Source organism: Strigops habroptila, chromosome 3 (assembly GCF_004027225.2).
Source record: "Strigops habroptila isolate Jane chromosome 3, bStrHab1.2.pri, whole genome shotgun sequence".
Taxonomy (NCBI): Eukaryota; Metazoa; Chordata; class Aves; order Psittaciformes; family Psittacidae; genus Strigops; species Strigops habroptila.
Window position 1 is genome coordinate 23,760,831 of NC_044279.2, and position 20,545 is coordinate 23,781,375.

Here is a 20,545-nt window from a genome sequence, read left to right on the forward strand (position 1 = left end):
TACATATGTATAATTACATCTTCTATTGTCTGAAGAATAGCATAATTTTGAGATTGGTCAAAATGCCAGAGAAGATGGCATTTAGTAGTAGTTTATAAAGTGAGTAATTCACAATAAAGCATGATTTATAATTCTTTTTAAAAAAACCCTCTTCTTACGGAACTGATTTATAGAAATGAAATGGCTTCTGATAGATGTTCTATCAGTTTCTTAGCCTCGGTTTTTAACTATTTCTACTACATATATTGCGAATGAGCTTGAATACTTATGTGCTTCCTTTCCTGTTTATTTTCAAGTCTTATTGCGGGTTTTCCTCAGGGGTTTTGGTATTCATAGTGCCTGAAATCTAATTGTGAGAGACAACTTTTGAGCTGGTGCTGAAACTTTTAAAATTGCACTTTGTATGTTTTCAAAGCTTGAATGTAAGGACATGTAATATCAAACTCTAGGCTTTGATTGTTTTGTAAACTGCCAAAGTGTCTACCCAAGGGTTGATTAAAATTTTGGATTTACGTTGGGGTTTTTTAATTGTATAGTTTTCAGTTTTGTTTTTCAGAACTTTGTTTGGTTTTTTTTCCATTGCATTGATTAATGTAATCTCGATTTTAGATTTTGGTCTGGTTTTAATATTTTTACAACAATCATTTTTTACAAATCAATATATAATCAGTATAATTAATGACTACAAACAGCTGGTATAAATGATACGTTCTGCCACCTTAATCAGTCACACATATATAAGTCAACATTGAAATCAAATAAGCATGTCCAGAACTTTATAAAAAATATTTCAGAGACTAAAACCTCTCATCCTCTGAGATTGTGCATGAACTTTTTGAGTTGATGGGGTGTATAGAGATTAAAGGTGGTCGACAGCTTTTGAAAACATTGATTTGATTTGATTTGATTTTTTTTTTAGCCAGCTAAGTAGAGTATTTGTCTGTTGTCTTGCCTTGCTCTTTTTCTACATTATTACTTGTTGTTAACAATATTGGCTACAGAGAAAGTGATATGCTAATTGCTTGCTCTGTTCATCTATACCCCGTCCATCCTAATTTTATTATTTATATTATTGTAAAACTACTGCTTCCCTCAAAAAAAAAAAAGGGGGGGGGGGGGAAACCAGCAGTCAGTAAAAATATGTATTAAAACAAATTAATTCAAACTGATGTTTGAACTTTTTGCTGGCACTGCATTGCAGGAAAACTGAGTGATCAGCTTGGACAATTGTCTGAAAGGCAATCTTGTGCTTTACTACAGCAAAATCGATAAGAAAAGGCTGTGAGGCCTGATGGTGCGTTGTGGAAAGTTGTTCAAACACCTCATGCAGGCTTTGGACCTCTTAGCTTTTATAAGTCTACTTGCTGCAGAAAAATTGAAAGAAGTTTCAGTGGTTGGTGAGTTTTTCTTTTGATTTAGAATTAACCTGCAAACATGTATTCTGGTATTCCATAAGAGAAATAATTTCAAAGACAGGTGTTTTCCCCCCTGCTTTGTTTTAACCATTAATAGATTTTTCTCTCTCTGACATCTTTTCTTGTATTTCATTTTGATTGTGTTGCACATATTGTAAAACACATCCCTGTTTATTTGCCAAACTAACAATTTGTCACTGTGTGTGTTGACTGAGAAAAAGAGCAAGTTGGGAAGAGGGAGATTTAGGAACTGAGTTTTTAAAGTTTGTCTTCTGTGGATTTCCCACAGAAGTCTGCAAGATTCCATCACACAGGCAAGATCAGCCATGATAGGGACTTGGCAGGGTGCAGAGAACACGAGAGAGGTTTTAAATACCATTTTATTAATCTTTTTTATGAATCTGAATTAATCCTCTGTATAATCTGTACAAAAGGAAGATAAAAGATTCTAAAACTGAAGTTAAATGGCATAGCTTCCTCTGAAATAGAGGAGTGACTACAGTTCTTATGTGTCTTTCTTGCTGTGAAACAGGAGGCAGAATGTTTACGAAAAGGTCTAGTAGAAGCCATTTGGAAAGCTTCACACACCCTGCCCCTTAATCAAATCTGGGTTTTCTCTCCTATAGGAATTGGAAGCAATTTACTTCTGTTGCTATTTTGTTCTTCAGAAGTTAAGCCTTGTTGAATTCATGTCCAAAAGCGTCTGCTGTCATAGATTGGAGTTGGGCACTCTGTTTTTGGCCTGACTTGGAAGTTGTTGATTCTTCTCCTTTTACATATTTAGCTCCTAATCTTGGTTCACAAGCTTAGGAAACTTTGGGAATCTCCACAGGCTGTTTGTGTTCAGTGCATGGTGAATCCTTAATGCTGTAGATACCTTTAATCTCCTCCCAGTCTGTCCTTTAGAGCAACTCTGCCTGTGTAAAGATAAGAACGGGAACAAATCCTGCGAGTCTTGGAGGCAGCAGGTCTGCCTGAATCAACACTCCTTTTTTTAGAGTCAGAGATAAGAGTAGCGAGGACAATGATCTGAAAAACATGGGTATTTGCATCTAGTACACCTGCCTGCTTGCTGCTTACTTGATTGGCAACTGAAATTGAGCACTGGGACTTCTTTTGCCTTTGCTTTCTCTTCCTGCCTTGCTGCAGGATGCCATTAGTTACATCCAAAAATCCATTTATTTTTTTTTTCAGCGTTATATTATCATAGCTCTTTAAATCCAAGCCCTTTATTCCATTTGGCGTATGTTGACAGTTTTTGCCTTGGCTGTCAGACAGTAGTCAGGATGGACACTGCAGGGTACCTCACATGGGCATCCATGAATAACCTGTCAGCTCAGCAGGGCCCAGACTTGGTCGTGTGTGGCAAAAAGTGGCTATAAAGGAAAAATGACCATTACTGTCGCATAGAGTGAAAAGACTTTGGATTTTGTGTTGCAGAAAGAAGAGCAAGTCCTAAGATATGTGCACTGTCAATTTTGTCATTAAATGTAGAGAGATTTATGTCGCTATAGGCAGGAAAATGTAATTTCACGTTGATGTTACTATGAATTAGAAAGCTACAGGGAAGCTAACAGAACAGTAATAAAACAGTCACTTGGAGGAACTATCAGTTAGTTTGAGCACTTGTGAATGTAAAGAACAATAACTTGCATCAGGTCACTCACTCAAACTGGTCTTGTTTCTTGGGCATAGGATACCTGACGTCCTTGCTTTGTGGAGGAATGCAAATGAGTGCCCTGGGCTTTAGTGCAGTATGTCTTGGCAGCATTAGTACGTTTTTCACCCTAAGCTGCTCTTGCACATTTACCAGGCTTTTTGCCAGTGTACCATTTTTCTTTTTCTCCAAAATACATAGATGTTTCAGCCTTTTAAGTAATTTTTTTCAGTTATTATTTAAATTGGAATCATAAAGTATGCAGTCTTTTCCAACCTATTAAAATATGGAAACGTTCATTCATTCAGATGTATTTCCATTCTGTGCTGTTTAGGCACATAAATTAAGCAACTGTTTGTCAAGCAAGATATCATGCTGTTGATCTGAATAATGATTTTTAAGTCTGATAAACTTACATCCTGTCTTTAATCAGCAAATAATTTGAGGAGCCTAGACTCCATGCATATTCAACAGTAAAGCAGCATATTCAAGGGTGAGAGCAGCACAACCTGGAGATGAGTTTGAATGCTGAATCTGAGTTTGTCTCCGCTAGAGACTGTTCGTAGCCTGACTGCTGCAAAGTTGATTTTTCAAAGGTTTATGACTTGGCCAGCGTTGAGCTATTTTCACAGGTAGAGCCCTGCTAAATTTCAGGTCTTTACTTCAGAGCAAGGTGATGCTAGAGCTCTTTGACAAGATGGTCACCATTTTTCTTATTACGGATAAAGCACTAGATTGTCTTCCCTAGCCTCTTCAGAAGCAAGGGAGTGTTTTGTTTGAAATTGTTAGAGCAGAAATTTGCAGTAGAAAACTTCAGCCTATCTTTTAGAAGTCAAAGCTTACAGAAGCAACTGAAAACACCCAACATTTCTTATTGGAGGATAACTTGCATATTGAGGATGTTCCCACTCCATCTCTACTAATAAAGAAGTTTGTAATAAAAATGATTGCCCTTTTCAGAGTGAGAAAAAATAAAGGCAGCTTCAAGCATGAATGAATAAAAACATTTTCAAATTAATAGTTTGATGTCTAATGGTGGCAGGTTTATTTTAGAAAGCTGTTTTTATATAACGCCATTGTGTGTGTGGGGAAAAGATAATGAGCTACCACTTTTTCTTTTATATATAAAAAGTAGCTTCTTATTCACCCAAGCATAGTCATTCACAACTACTGATTTTTCTGAAGAACCTTTTAAAATCCAAATAATCATCTTTGCAAAAAGAAAGGGCACAAGTGAGTTGTCTTATTCACACTCTTGCTCATCTGGGAATTAACTGGCCTTCAAAAGGGGAGCAGTGTCTCTGCCTAGGTTTTACAGGTTTTGGGGGCCATATCTATGGCATATGGGAAACATTGGTTTGTTTGGTGAGGAATTCTAATGTATTTTGTATTGAAAACAGGTCTCTGGTGTCTGTAGAGTCTTCTGTAGTGAGGTCCCCTGCTACTAAAATATGAGTAATTGATTATGTGAGGTTTAAGTGACAGGAGCATATCTAGTGTTGGTACAGTCAGTAAATGGCTGTGGTGCATAATTACTGCCATTGCAGAAAGCTGAAATGTTTTTATTAAATGGAATTGATGTAGGCCCTCTTTTAAAATAATTTCTAAGGCTTTACGTTGCATTTTTTAAAATGCCTTCATATTTAAGGGTGAGAAGCATTATGTGGTGTCACCTTGTCTCTTTTCTGTAAGTAAAGTAGTGGTTTTAGGTGTTTCATCTCATCAGCTTCTTTCCATACCTTACAAAATATCATTATGTACATACATTAGCAAACCCACTATAATGTATAAATATTTCAGGAAGAAGACCGAAGTTTAAAAATAAGTAAGTAGGGAAATCAGCACATTTTTAAGTACTCAAGTACAAACAGATTTTGGGAAGCAATGCAGATTTAAGTTAAAAGCTAAGATTTACAAAACCAGGTTACACCTCCATTAACTTAAGTGATCATTTCATGTGTTTTTTCAATAGAAAAATAATGAAATGTCAGTCTTCAAGCAAAATCTTTTGCCTTCTCAAATGAGTTAATAATAGAGGCAGTCATTTAAGTTGTGCCTTGACACGGGAAAAGTTTTAGGTTTATTCTGCTCTCCCACACACTCCTTTTTACTGAAGTCAAAATTCAGTCATCCAATTACCTTTAAGCATATATTTTTCAAGCAATTGCCTGTCATGGGGTACATTATATAAATAATGTTGACCTTCTCTTAGACCCGAAAGGAAAATAAAATTATTTTTCATATTAGACTGACTTTCATACTGATTAAACAAAAATAATGGCAAAAATTCTGTGGTTACAATACAAAGGAAAATAGAATTTAGAAATAGTCTTGGTGACAAGTTCAATAAGCAGTCTCTTACTCTGTTAAGAAATGGAAGAATACATATTTGGGAATTTGTTTGTGTCGTGGTTTAAGCCCAGCCGGTAACTTGGAACCACGCAGCTGCTCGCTCACTCCTCCCCCTTACTCCCTCACTCCCTGAGGGATGTGGAGGAGAATCAAAAGAATGTAACTCCCACGGGTTGAGATAAGAGCAGTCCCGTAACTAAGGTACAATACAAAACCACTACTGCTACCACCAATAATAATAATGATAAGGGAAATAACAAGGGGAGAGCATGCAATTGCTCACCACTCGCCGACTGATACCCAGCCCGACCCGAGCAGTGATCTAGGCCTTCCAGGTAGCTCCCCTCAGTTTCTATACTGGGCATGGCATGCTGTGGTATGGAATACCCCTTTGGCTAGTTTGGGTCAGGTGTCCTGTCTCTGCTTCCTCCCAGCTTCTTGTGCCCCTCCTCCCTGGCAGAGCATGAGACTGAAAAGTCCTTGATCAGAGTAAACATTACTTAGCAACAACTAAAAACATCGGTGTTATCAGCGTTGTTCCCAGGCTGAAAGTCAAAAACACAGCACTGCGCCAACTACTAAGAAGGAGAAAAAATGACTGCTGTGGCTGAACGCAGGACAGTTTGAAATACCGTAGTTGTATTCTGAAAACCTAAAATATTTGCTTTCCTTGAGTACGCTCTTGCCATTTATACTCACAGTTAAACTAGGGGCAGATTTACAGACGCTCTTAGTGGGAAGGCCATTCTAGTCTGGAAAATGATCCATCTTCTACTCTTTAGTTTGAACTTCAGACTCTCAGGGATGCCATCAGGTTTTGTTCTCTTGCTTTCTGGTAGTCTGGATTGGTTCCTGCAAGGATCTTGAGAGATGCCAGATTACACAGGTGACAGATTGTGTGTTCTGTTATCGCTTCTGTACTAGCAGTGGAAAACTTTTCATCCTCTTGCTAAATGTGGTCAGATTTGCATTAAGCAGTGCTGTAATTGGCCTGTAAGCACTGCATAGTGTGTTTTTAATTTTTTTTTTTTGTATTTTTTTTAATTGGAATGCCTAATTTTCAAGAGTGCCTTGGTTCAGTACAATTTAACAGATTTAGCTGAGGAGCTGGTGCGCTGAATAGCAGTCTTACTTCAAAACTTTAGTTTCATGTAATGAATCATTTACCATATTAATTGTGCATACTTTAACTGATGATCTCATTTAATTAGAGAAACAATTTTTGCCAGTTTGCATCCATAATCAACTTAAGTTTTATTTTGTTTTGGTTTTTTAGTGAAGACCAAGTATCCTTAAACCTTAGCCAGATAGATACTAAATGCACTAGGGGTGTATCAGCAATTCGCATCATGTCTGTGGTTAGCCTTAGAGACAGAGAGAGTCTTCCACTGGGACTCTGTCATTGTCCTTGTTTGGCGTTTATTCAGGTAAGACGGCAAGTTGTGTCTGATCACTTCCAGACGCATCACTCTTCTTCCTCTTAACCATCTCTGCAGGTCAGTGCATTGAGGTGAGGCCCCACTTACCTATACTCCACCATCACCCTTAATAAGTAAACAGGTGAAGAATGAGTTGGAAAGTCTCCTTTCTGTTGAGACCTGGCTTTTCTGTTGAAGTGATGTGTCCTTCCCCTTTACCTCCCTGATGGAAGTCAGATGTTTAGTCATGACTAGTCCCTTAGTATCAAAATACTGAAGGCTCAAAAATTGGATATGCCTTGATGTGGGCAGTTGGCTGGTGTGAGGGAAATAATGGCAGATTTGGAAGGCATAGCCACACAGGGCTTTTTCTTATGCTTACATATTCCTACTCATGGCACCAAAGAGAAGATTACGTTGCATTTTCTAAGCCAGTCTGTCAGTCCAGTTTTCTGCTTCATGGAGAAATGTTTTCATAAGGAAATATATACTGCCTCTGTTTAGCCTGAGTATTAAAAACTCAAGGAAATGCTGGCTCCCTTTCAGAGACCCTGACTGCCGTGGGAAACTGATGGCCATTACATTTCTTTTATCAAGACTCAAACCCATGTATTAGCTTAGTGTTTCACTGATTTTAAGACAAAAAGGGTGCAATTAATTTATATTTTGTTTCTAACTACAGTACTTGCTGTTAAAATATAGTGCATTTCTTGCAGTTAACTTTTTTTTTATTCTCTATCCAAGTTGGATAATGGAGATGAGCAAGCAGCCCAGATCAGACGTGAACTAGATGGACGACTACAATTGGCAGAGCAAATGGCAAGGGTAAGTGGTTGCTGTCATGTACCAAGAACATATCTTCATATGAGACTGAGTAGAATGATACAGCGTGTTTCCAGTTTCTGATTCTAAAGATAACCAGAAGATAATTTGAAAACAGTCTGGCAGATACATTTCTTCCTGGTCTGGAGCATCTGTGTCAACAGGGGTAGGGAGAAAACAAAACTTGTCTTTGGAAAGTCGTATGCTATGTAATCCTACATTTCCTTCATCAGCAAGTCCAGTAGTGAAACAACAGGTATATTATTTTCACATTTTGGATGATGTATTTTGGAGCTAAAATAACTCATCTTTTATATACACAAGTGCATTGTGCTGTGCTTAGGTTTAACCATAATGTTTATGTCTTACTACAGGTTATGTGTAATACGTGAGTCTTGTAGGTCAAGTAGTGATGATTGGGTAAATGATAAATTTTTTTTGTAAATTTTAGAAAACCAAGGCTATTTTTCTTTCCTATAGCTTGCATTTTTTTTCTCTGGACAGAATGATGCCCTTCTCTGTTAAATAATACAGGTGGGATAGGTATTGTCTCCAGCCTATTTCATTATATTTTGGGGAAAGACTCCTTTATCATAGAGGTCAATCTCAAGTCTCTTCAATCTCCTGTGAAGCCTGGGCTTATAATCAAAGTTGTCTAACAATCCTGTTTGTTCTGTTATCATCATCTTGCTTTTAGCTCCAAAAGTTACAAAATATTGGAAGCATGCGTGTTACATTGTGTATGTACAGAAAAAACTATAGTAATATGATAGCAATTGTAAAGCAGTTAAGATTTGCTTGTGTCTTTAAAAGGAAAAAAATAGCATTTAGGTCTATGACGTTCATAAATAACAACTTTGAGGTGTAATCTTCCTAAAAAGCAAAATGCTGCCCATAAAAGTTTCATATTCATTTTAAAGCAAGTGAAAATTCTGAGCACTGTTCATACACTGCACAGCTGTAGGATTTTTTGGGTTTTGTTTCTTTCTTTAACAAAAATTTATTTACCCATGTTTTACCCAAACCATTACTTGAAAATTCTCATGGTTGCCATGGTGTCAGCTGCACAGTTTTTCACAGAATAAGGAACTCCATGTCCTACGTGGTACATCCAAGTCACAAATCAGAGTTTCATACATCTCTTTTAAACTGCTTAAAATGCAGATTTATTTTTTTTTCTGGTGAACTTCGAAAACAAGTCACAGCTGTAGCAGCTGTGAGAATTATTCAGGTCATTTAAGCCTAAACAAGCAAATGCTGCAAAATATGAACGTTATTCTCGGAGCTCAAAACCACGATAAAAAGCTTTCTGATAGTGGATTATGTATTCTAGCATCTTTGTTGGTAAAGGAAAGGGGTTTTAGCTATTACCTGCCTCTAAGAGAATTATTAAACCACAGTCTTAAAAGGTCAGCACAGTTTAAGGGAATTTTCTCCATATGGCATTTTGTTGTTGAGGTCGCATTCGTGGTTCCTAGAATACATTATTTGCTGATTTTGCAAGTTGTTAATTATATATGAGAAGTTTATTTTGGCAGAAAAGGTGATTAAGCCTATTTAATGGAGGCAAGAACCTTAGAAATATGTTCATCTATGACAGAATAAAAGCAGTGGGGAATTTATGCATCTATTTGGCCGTCTGTTTCTTCAAATGACTAAATATAAAGTAGTTGAAATCAAAGTATGTATGACCTCATGGGGTTTTCTGCTTGTTGTAAGTGGCGCTCTGCTTTTCTAAGATACTTTTATGTTATCCTATGAAGAGACTACCCAGTGTCTTTACTCCTTAAGAAATACATCCTAAAAATCCATTTTAGCACTCCATAAATCCAGTCCTAAAGGCTAGTGTGTACATCTGCCTAATCAGTGTCTCACATCTTCCCCAGGGTCTCTATTTCAGAATATATTCCAGTGCGTTGCTATCAGAGTTCCCCAAATTCCAGCCCTGTGCTGGGAGATGTGTTCTTAAGATGATCTGTGCTTTTCAAATCAACTTGATTACATTCCTGTGCATATGCACAAAAAAATAATGGGCAAACCCCATTACTCTTGTTGTGTCTCTAAATTATTTTAGATATTAGGGACTATAGAAATTTGTTACAAAATCACCATCTTAAAAAAGCAAATAAAAAGGCAGGGTATGAGGTGGGAGGGATGAAATATGTAGACCTCAGAGTCTTTTTGGAGGATCTTTACCCTTGTTTTGTGAAGGAGAGCAATGGCTACAAACAGCCAGCTTTTACAGAAATAAAGGTCTCCATATATGCTGTTAGTGCTGTCTGTGGAAGATTATAGTAATAAAAAATATACAGCAAAAGGTTTTGTGAAAAGTTTTCTCAATTTTTACATTGGGGTGGAAGAAGCATCTTAACAAGAGGAAGGATCTTTTAACAACATAGTAACAGTCTGTCTTCTGTGTTGGCGTGTTACTTGAATGTTCCTCACAGGGCAAGTTACAATTTGAAAAGCAATCTAAAGTGGGGGTTTTTTTTAGCTAGAGCATCTTGAACCTTACCCTGTATTTTTAGTTTCTAACTCCTGAATAACTTTTTTCTTTTTTTTTCTTTTTCAATCTGTAATATACTGGCTCTGTAATGCCGTAATGAGCCAGACGGCTGGACTTGCTGCAGATGTTCTGGGTCACAGTCAACTTGGTCTCAGTTATTGAAACAAAATTAGCTGTAAAGGTTTTAATAGAAAACATTTAACGATGCTCCTTAAAACAGCTAATGATAAAAACTGTCTAGTTTAGGAGCAAAGTGCCCACCTTTGCAGACAATACGTGGGGAGCTGTATTTGTTTCTCATTTATACATAAAACATATTTTAGAATCATTTACATTTTTGTTTAATCTCGAGTCACATATTCTCCCAGACTGCCCTATATTCAGTGTCAGGAGAAACTGTGCATAAAATTGGCTCTGTACATATTCATATATGCATTATATATCTTTATATGTTCCCTCTTTGTTATAGGCACATTATTTAAACAATATTATCTAACTCCTAGAGAGGGGGTTCTCTCCAACACTTATGTTTAAAATAATCCCACGTGTAATAAATCAGCATTACTTTCAAAATGAATGACCTATTATTAAAAATAGAAATAAACGATTATAAGAATTTAATACCCTGGTTGTTGTTTAACATTTTTATTTTAGAAGCATGAATGTAATTGATGATTGATTTATTTTTGGTAACATGGGAAATGGGTAAAGTAACAAAATCATTAGTGGACAGTTCATTTTGCCAATTTGTAAAATATTTGAAGGTAACATTGGAGGTATGTTGTCAATTCAGACACTTAAAACACGTGTATTAGAAATGTCTAATGTGTAGATATTTAACCTGGGTTTATGGTCAAAGGATTCGGGGCCAGGGGGTGAGGGAGGGAAAAGAGGAGCAAGAGGTTCCATTTTTACAAATGTCCCTTCATTTTATTTTATTTTTTTTCTCTAATCAAAGAGCTATTTTGTCCACTGTATTTGAGGAATATAATGGAATTCTCTATTCAAATTACATTTCTTCTTGTCAGAATTAACTGTATTTATGGCACGTGATTAGCCTTTGTATTACTCTTTAGAAGATAAAAAAATAAACACTGGAGTTAAGAATTGTTTTCATTAAATATCTCATAACTGAGAGCAAAGAGAGTAAATTAACATGACGTATATTGTGGGATGATTTTTTTCATCTCTAACTATTAAAATATATCTTCCAAGGAAAGAAAATTCCCAAAATTCGTAACAAGAGAAATGGAGAACACATACATTGAAGAGTTGAGGTCCTCAGTGAATTTGCTGATGGCAAATTTGGAAAGTCTTCCTGTGTCTAAAGGTGGGCCGGAATTTAAACTGCAGAAGTTAAAGCGATCACAGAATTCTGCGTTCTTGGACATAGGAGATGAAAATGAGGTTCAGCTGTCGAAGTCTGATGTGGTCCTCTCCTTTACGTTAGAGGTAATCACATATTTCACAGAGTACTTGTCAACAGCTTAAACTAATACAATATCTGTGTCTTGATACTTTTTTGTTATTAGTACTTCCTTAGTAATTTTAAAATTTAATGTTAAAAAGAAGTGAATTATTCTTTGTCTCTTTGATCATTAGGAGTTAGAGTACAGCTGTATGATGCATTTTCCTTTTGCAGCAGTAGTTGTGTTTGGGCCCGCACAGCAGTGTGGGCAGTTGAATTTCCCACACAAATGTAACTGCAAATGAATTTCAGTACATTAAATACGTAAGTATGCTTTTAAATGTAATAACGGAACATCATTGTTGTCAGGAAGTCGTTCATAGAATTTTACAAACAAGTTGTGTTTTTTCACTGAAAGCATCTATAGAATAAACAAAAAGAAAAAAGTTTGTGGTGGTCATAGCAGATTTTTATAAACACCAGAAATGTAGACTATTAGGTCTGGTGAACTTAGCTTCACCCACACACACACCATCACTGATCTAAAAAACACAGATGTTCTGCAAGGTTGGTAATCCGCACTTCACTCTCACAAGGCAAGGAATTAAAGTGTTAGTCTACGCGTAGCAGTTTTTAGCAGGACAAATTTTCACTTTAAACATGGTGTTAACCACATAAGTTGAGTTTCTTGCTGGACGGTTATTTATGAATCTTACTAAATCTCAGAGATTATAAGATCAAAAGGAAATGGCTGAACTGATATTCATGTAGACTGAAACATGGAGTATCTGCTCTTTTTCTTTGCAAATGGACAAATAAGAAAAGCTTATGACATTTGCTTGGAAACAGAATACTTTATTTTTGGAAAATCTGAGGTTTTGTGCATAATTTCACTTTTTTGGAATAACACATAAACATATCCATATCATGTTTTTACATGTCTTTACCCTAAATTGTAGGGTAACCAGCAAAATCCCCACTGAGGGCTGCTGCACAGGCACATGAACAAACAGGAGATCTATAACGTGTCTAAATATTAGTACAGAGTATAAAAATTCATAATATTTATAATGTTGTGGTGGGAATGGACCTTGCTGGCGAAGGTAAGAGACACCCATGTGCATCACTGCAAGCAACAGTGACTGCTATTGCAAGTTGGATGTTTCCTCAAATAGCCTGTTTGCAGAAATTTGTAACATAAAATATCAAAGTAGTAGGAGAAGACTTAATCACTTATGTTCTCCAGCTGTTGCACAGTTTCAGAAATAGACAAGCAATACTTAGGAAGCTGTTTATCAGCTAATGAGCTAGTAAATCAGCTAGTGACAGTTTACTTCCTAATGAAATGCAACTTTTATCATTGCTGGAATTCAGAATTGCTACTAAAGACAAACGTACCATGCAATTAAATTGGAAAGTCAAGGAAAAATATCAAGACAAAAATGAATAAACATGAAGTCTGCATTCAACAGGGACATGTGTTTGCCATATGGAAAGGCCGTATAGGCAGTATTAACTGGAAGGATCTCTAGCGCAGTGTCTCGATGATCGTTGATTACTTTCATAACTGCTTGAATTCCTGGACCGCAAAAGATGGGAAAGAAAGATGATTAAATCATTTTCCGTGAACTGCTGTTGTTATTTATAAAGGGTAATAGGCAGTGTTGGTAATTTATAAGCAATGTAAAAATGCAATAAATGATCAATGTCATCTCACTGTAATATTACCAAACTAGTAATTTTACAACACATCTAACTCTTACTAATGTCTGGGAGTTTGAAAGTACAGAGGATTTACAGCTACAGGTGAAGTCTGGCTTAACATACTTGAATTGAAACAAATTGGCAAATATGCAAATAGTTTAATAACAAAAATATTTCAGTAGTTGCTTGCTGACCTAAGAAATGAATTGTCCCTAGTGAGACCAAAAGTAGCCATTACTTTTGTAACATGTGAAAACAATCAATAAATATTGGGGTTTGTTATAGTTCAGTTGAGGACAGCTTCCCTCGTGATTAAGTGGACTATGTTTTTCCCCGTTTCTTCTCATAGGCCCAAATGAGGCTGGAAAGTAAAGCAGCTTTCCCAAAGCAAGAAGGGAAACCTGTCTCTCTTCTCAAATCTTCCCTGAATTAGAAACATCTGAAGTGTAAGAATTCCACTAATTTCACACTGTGGCAAGCTGTAAGGTTTAGAAAAGGCGGAGAGCATTTGAAGTAGGACTGCATTTTGCTCATCTGATCTATAACTGAGTAGTTTAAAGGAGATGGAAAAACTATGGGATCTGCCAAGCTCAGATTTTCCCTGGTGAGGAAATTTCTCAGAATGCAGCTGGTAGGGGTGACTTTTTCCCTTTCTCTTTCCTCCATCCCCATATGCGCGCTGAACCTGACTGCAAATACCAAGCTGTGAGAAAGAAAAGAGGTTGGTAGTGGGGGAAAAAAAATCACAGCAGCTGATAACGATGCCCTGACCTGCCTCATGCTCAGCACAACACCAGATTGCTTCTGAGATTTGGGGGTTGCAACCCCCAGTGTCACAGTACCACTATTAACCTTTCAAGATGTGATCAGTGTACTTTCTTGTTTGCACTCTTAGTAACCTATTCGTTCTGTAAATACTTACTTAGATGACCGCTTAAAAGATACATTTCCTCATGTATTAAGAGTTAGAATTATATTTAGATATTTGTCTCAAATTCAACTACTGGCATTTAGATTATGATTGGAGTCAGGTGTTAGTCATTATCCAAGTAGAAACAAAGCAAAAAATTCAATTTCTACTATATGTTGTTGAAAGTGGCATAAGAAGGCAAAATTAAAACTTCTCTGTCTCTGAATGTTTGAGTGAGGAGTTTGGGGATTTTTTAATTTATTTATTTATTTTATTTTCCCTGCATGAAGCCTAGTACTGCAATAGCTGTGCTATGTAATGTTTTCTGAAGGATAAGCCATTTGCTTTCTTTTCCTCAGATTGTTATAATGGAGGTCCAGGGTTTAAAGTCAGTTGCTCCCAATCGAATTGTCTACTGCACCATGGAAGTGGAAGGAGGAGAGAAGCTTCAGACAGACCAAGCAGAAGCTTCCAGGCCACAGTAAGCCACTCTGCTGTTGCTGCATCCAGCATCTCTTTCCTTTTTATCATGGGAGAGCCTAACTGGCTAACAGTTTTTACAATTAAACTTAATTGTAAAAGCCCTAAGTTATATGAAAGTTTTTTACTGGGTAGTTATATTAAATTCCTTCTGAAAAATTAAAATACAAATAATAGTTATGGTGAAATAAGTACTAAGTGTGAATACTGTCCAAATGAATACCATTGAGCATATGTGTGAGGAAAAGAGCTAGAGACTGCATCCTCTGAAAATACAAACCTCTTGATAGATGTTAGCCTGAGGGGATTTTATGTATTCTAGGTTAATGTGCAGGTGGCCTTGTGGAGTGTAACTTGTACAACTGGTGGAAAATCAATGCTCAGTAATCAATCTTGACAAAGCTTACTCACCTGCTGAGCCTATTTCGTTTTAAATTATAGATCCACTTCTTTCAATTAATTTTTGAGGGAGGCAGTCAGCAAACTGACTTGGAGGGGGATAACATCATGCCTTCTGTAGTTGGAGCAGTCAGAGTGGCAAAGAGGAATAAAATTAAGTGTGGATTTTGGTTGATTTGTCTAACCTACACACTGACTTCAGACACTTTTCTATCTGTTCAAATGTCATTTGGAAGCTTTTGTAAGCTTTTGTAGGTAACTTTCCAGACAGTGTTTTGGGGTTTTACTGGCACCATAGTGTGCCTCATGAAAGACAATTTAAAAATTGCAGTTGTTACAGTATCTGAGAAAACATCTTCAGCGGAGCTGTGGTAGTAGTTTCTGTTCCATTTGGGCCAGATACAGACTTCTGTTAGGGAAAATTATAAGCACAGAGTTTAATCTGCCTCTTCTGGGGTTGGAGGAGATCTAATTTAGTGGTCTTTCTCCTAGTTGCAGCAAATTCCCTTGGCAAGTAAGCCAGCAGCCTACTCCAGTAATATATTCAAACAGCTTTGCAGAACTCTAAATATGTGGGACAAGATGTAAAATTCACTTGTCACAGTCCCTGGCCGTGTTCCTTCTCCAGGGCACAGGGAGGCTCAGTCTTACCATTCGCATGTAGTACGTGAGAAACTTCTAGAAGCAACATGGCACAAAAGACACACAAATGCACACACTGAAGCAAGGTCATTAGTGGGTATGCAACATCTCCTGCTCATTTATGAACCTGTTGGGGTGTTCTCTGCTAGCTTTGGGTCCCATGAGAGTCACAGGGCTTCCTCATGGAGGCCATGTCTCCAAGCTATGCTTTGTCTTCAGACTCAGAGTTGCTCTCATACCATTGCCTGCCACGAGTGCCTCCAACCTTTGCCTACTGTCACAGTCAAGGCTCCTGTTTCTTCTGAGTCTCTTTCTGCTCGCTCTTGAACTTGTAAACTTCTGTTTTAAACGCTCAACTAACTGATGTCATTGGTATGGGTCTTCAAATCTCCATAAATTACCTAGAATGCACAGATTCTTGAATCTTGGGCACGGTTATTCTTCCAGAAAACAGTCTGCACATGTTAAGGGTTTTGTTTCTCTCTAGCCATTTCCAGATATGGTGAACAAAACATAGTAGGGATGGTTCATGGTAAATTCATGGTTTATTTATTACATACTGAGAGCTGAGAGTTAAGGAAAAGGTTGTAAAACCAATCAGAAGGTATATATTGTGTATAGATACATGTGGTAAAAGTTAATAACAGATTAGTTGATTTTCCTACCTGTCAAATAGAAACTTTGTGAAAAGGAAGTTCCAGAATATGTGGAGTCAATACAAGAACAACTGGAGTGTTTCTAGGAAAAGGGGTAATGTTAGGACCTGCTCTGAGCTTGTAAACTTATTTGTTTTCAGGCGCAGTAGGTATGAGTTGATTGAATATGGGAGAAAGACAGGCTATCCCATGTAAGTGATGTTGTATGAACCAAACTCATATGGATTTGTGTGGGAAAAATTATGCATCTTCAGGAAGTTGATGACTGAGACATGCCTTGAACCGTACACTGGAAGGACAGACATGGGAATTACTGGTGCTGTTGACCTGCTGTCCTACAAAACAGTGTAACATGAAGGGGCGTGGCTGATAGAGCTTGTTCTTGTGGTCTTCTGAGTTGTACTGTTTTCCATTTCTGGCAAGAGTAATTATGAGACATTGCATACAGTATGATAACGAGCATATAGAGACATGTAGTTTGTGAGCATATATAGAGATGTAGTTTGAGGCAATGGAGGAGGATATTAAATTAGACAAGCATGAAATTAGCAGATTATGGGCAAACAGTAAAGAAGATGGAGGAAGCTGCCTATGGAATGGGAGATCCTGTGTTCCACAGTTTAATTTTTCTGTTAGAGCCACATCAGGTTTTCTTGACAGTAGCAATATTGCTTTTTTTGATCAGTGGCAGAGACAATTAAGAGGGCTTGGCAGAGTTTACTCAGAAAATCATGCTGGTGGAAGAGAGCCTAGGAAATACTGTTTTAGGCAGGGAGGAGTCCCCAGGTTTCAGAAGACTTAAGGTATCTCTTTTTTTTTTCTCCCTCCTATTGAAGAGTTGAGCTGTGTGGCCAGTCCTTCTTAAATTGTTCTTACTTTTATGACCAACACATCTCTTGCCCTGCATAGTCATCTGCCTCCTCTTGCACCTCTCTTTCTTTCAGCACTCGTCAGTATTCCCTGATAGGCACCTGGTGGAGAGGATCAGTCACAGGGTGAAGGTTTAGATGTTCTGCAAAGAGAGGGTATGGGAAGAGGTAGAAACAGGAGTGACTTTCTGCTCCTGTTGATGTTAGTAATGGTGCTCCTACTGGGAAGAGAGATGCCTTCTTTCCCCCATTCTCTTTTGGCAGCAATGGGCAAAGTCATGTAAGTAGAGCCAGTGACCAGCTGGGCAAGCATAGCCGGCCTGTCTCTTTTCTGATACGGGAAATAGAAGCTGTGGGCTGCCCTCGGCTGGTGCCTGCTTGCCTGCTGCTGGACCTGGCTCCTTTTACTGGGATAACTTTTGGTAATGTCATTCTGATAGGAGGGAAAATAATCAGTGGGGCAGGAGGAGAAAACACAAAACATTGTGCAGTGGGGGGAGGAAGAATCAGGAACTGTAGTTCAGCTCAACTCTTCAAATCACTAGCAGTAACATATTTACACTGACAAATACCGGATAAATGAGAACATAACCTCAGATTTTATATAGAACATGCAGCTAGAAAAGGGTAGCAAAGTGCTCATACTAAGCATAGAATGAGACAGTGATGGAGAGTGAATGATTACCACCAGCCTGCTGTGGGAAACTGCTGGCGAGAGCTCCAAATCAAGTGCTTGTCACACACGTTTTTGTAGTTGGTTTATCATTTTGAACTGGTAGCTACATCTGTGAAAAAAGCAGTATAAAGAATTATTTATGCCCATTTTTTTCATCCGCAGAACATCAGTGTATGCAGTGCAATGCTGGTACTCAGAAGTTTCAAAAGCTATGATAGTGATGAGGAGAAAACAAAGTACTCAGATGAATGCTTCAGAATGGAGTGCAAGCCAGTGTGACCTTAGAGTGGAGATGAATAGAAGCATGAGTCAAGTGGAGACTTAATTCAGGATTTATCCACTATTCCAAAATGCTGAATATTTTCTCAACTATTTTTATGAGTATTTGTTTAAGTATTCCTCTGAATCCCTGAATGCTACCATAAAAGTAGTAAGGAAATTGGAAACAATGTCCTTTCTTAAAGGGGAGAGACCTAATTAGAGTCCCAGAGAGGAGAGCACAGCTTTTAACTGTAAGAAATATTTTCTGGTTTCTTAACACCTTTAGCGCTTGTCTGCTTTCTAGCCCTTTGAGTAATGATTGTGTAAGTTGATATTGAGGTTCTTCATTTTCTTCTTTAACAAGCTACAAATAAAGCACTTTTTATATGTATGCTACTGAGTAGCAAATGGTCATTCTAAAATGCAAATGCTATTAACCAGTATAGTTTAGTTAATCTTAAGTCTTGATAATTTTGCAGACAGATCAGTTCTGTAGCTTCACATGCAAACCGTATAAATTTTTTATTACTGCCTGTGAAATATTTCTTCATTCCTTCCAGCTGTTTTTCTGCCTTTTAACCCTGCTGAAAATCCCTCCAACATAGCCTGTGACCTTTTCTGCCACAGATCAGTAGGCAGAGCCTTCAGAGGACTCCTTCAATTGTGTGAAGCTTTGCATAACTTTGTTGCTGTGATGCCACAGGGGGTTATCTTGCAAAATCCAGTGCTAATTTCATTTTTCAGATGTTACTGATGTGGCTGAGCTTTCAGTCTTCTGGAGTCTAGTGTCCGCATGTTTTCTTATCATTGATTTTTATTGATGATGAATATTAAATAATGTGGTATCTTGAAAGTGTTGTCTTTTGGGTATGTATAATCATACCTAAAGATAAGAGATGGGAACATGCTATCTTTTATCCCTACAAGTGACATCTGTTGTCACGTATTTATGCAATAGAAAAAGATCATAGCTAGCATGATGAGAAAATTTTAATGGAGCCAGGATATTCTTCATGTAAACAAGACAAGATGATCATATTTTGCTGCTTGATTGTATAACCTTATGAAAAGGGCTATTATATATTACAAGTATGGGAAAAATGCATAAATATCTGACCAGAGGAGGCAGGGAACCTCAGTCAAGACTGCACAAATGAAGTAAATGCTGCTCATATTATTTTTATGCAATATTCTACCATCATTAATTCCATAATGTATTTGCAGTGTGAGTACTTGTGGATATATCATTAAAGATTACTTAGCAAAAATTTTCTAGAACAGCTTTTAAAAAAAAAAAAAAAGAAAAAATGGGATAATTTCTAAAATTTAGAACTTCCTTAAACAACATGGTCACTCATTAAAAAAAAAATACTTTGTTTTAATAGAGAATGTCACCTAAGATGACCTTTCTGAAGGGAGAAAGGATAGACAACATTTATAACCTGTGTCAGTCATGTTCCAAGCATCAGCTAGTTTTATTTCTTCATCATAGTCCCTGCTACTTCCTACTTTTTAGTTTTGATTAATGGAAACAGGGATGTTCATACCATGTCTCATAACCTGTGATTGCATGACACAGTATGAAAGGAAAGAGAAGGCACACCCACTCTTTTTTTTTCACCTGCTACTGCTCTGATACATCTGCATAAATGAGATTAATTATACTGTTAGTTTTCAGTGATCATTCCTTATATTGTTTACATGTGTAAGAATCCATGTTATTGCTCTTGCACAGAAGAAAAAATAGAATTAAAAAGTTGTACCTGCCTCATATTGCTTTGAGTCTAGAGACTAAGCATAGGAAGAAACAAGGGACAGAAACACAAGTGTGTGCTGATCAGCTAGTAATCAAACTTGTTTATTGTTGGCAAGCCATCAAACTCTCCTTAGGGTGTGGGTTTTTTCCATTGTTTGGGTGCTTATTTGTTGAAATGAGTGTATTTGCGCATGGAATTTTTATAGGATAGTGAGATTGTGGTTTCAAAGTGCGTGATGTAACTATGCTTAGCTTGTTGTTCCTGTGCTTCCTATTGTATCTTCTTAGGATATATTCTCTTTGGGATTTAGCTTCTTGAACAGAGTCTTTTACTTAATGGATTTCACCAGTTCTTTTCAGTATTACCTTTGGAAGTTTTTTACTTAGAGAAGTGCAGTGAAATCCAGTGTTGAACTTAAAGATTAAAAAAGTAGAATTTTTCAGCCTTCTTTTGGCATCTAGATTTATTTTCTTACATTTTATGCAACATTTACAAAAGTGAGGTTGCATGTTAGAGAACCTCTGTGTATTATTAGTGAGATCATTTCAAAGGCTAAAGCCTGAGAGACATAATTATGGTGATGGGGACAATGCTGAAAACTTGGTCATCTTTT

General features: G+C 37.2%; 1 protein-coding gene across 25 annotated transcripts in view; it reads left to right on the plus strand.

Moving 5' to 3' along the window:
• The window catches only part of CADPS2 (calcium dependent secretion activator 2), a 298,626-nt gene that overhangs the window by 118,734 nt on the left and 159,347 nt on the right, over positions 1 to 20,545 (plus strand). For all 25 annotated transcript variants that reach the window (XM_030479911.2, XM_030479889.1, XM_030479892.1 and 22 more), the window contains 3 exons: positions 7,587 to 7,667; positions 11,386 to 11,622; positions 14,552 to 14,673. In XM_030479911.2, coding sequence (XP_030335771.1) covers positions 7,587 to 7,667; positions 11,386 to 11,622; positions 14,552 to 14,673 — 440 coding nt within the window. The remainder of the gene's footprint in view (positions 1 to 7,586; positions 7,668 to 11,385; positions 11,623 to 14,551; positions 14,674 to 20,545) is intronic.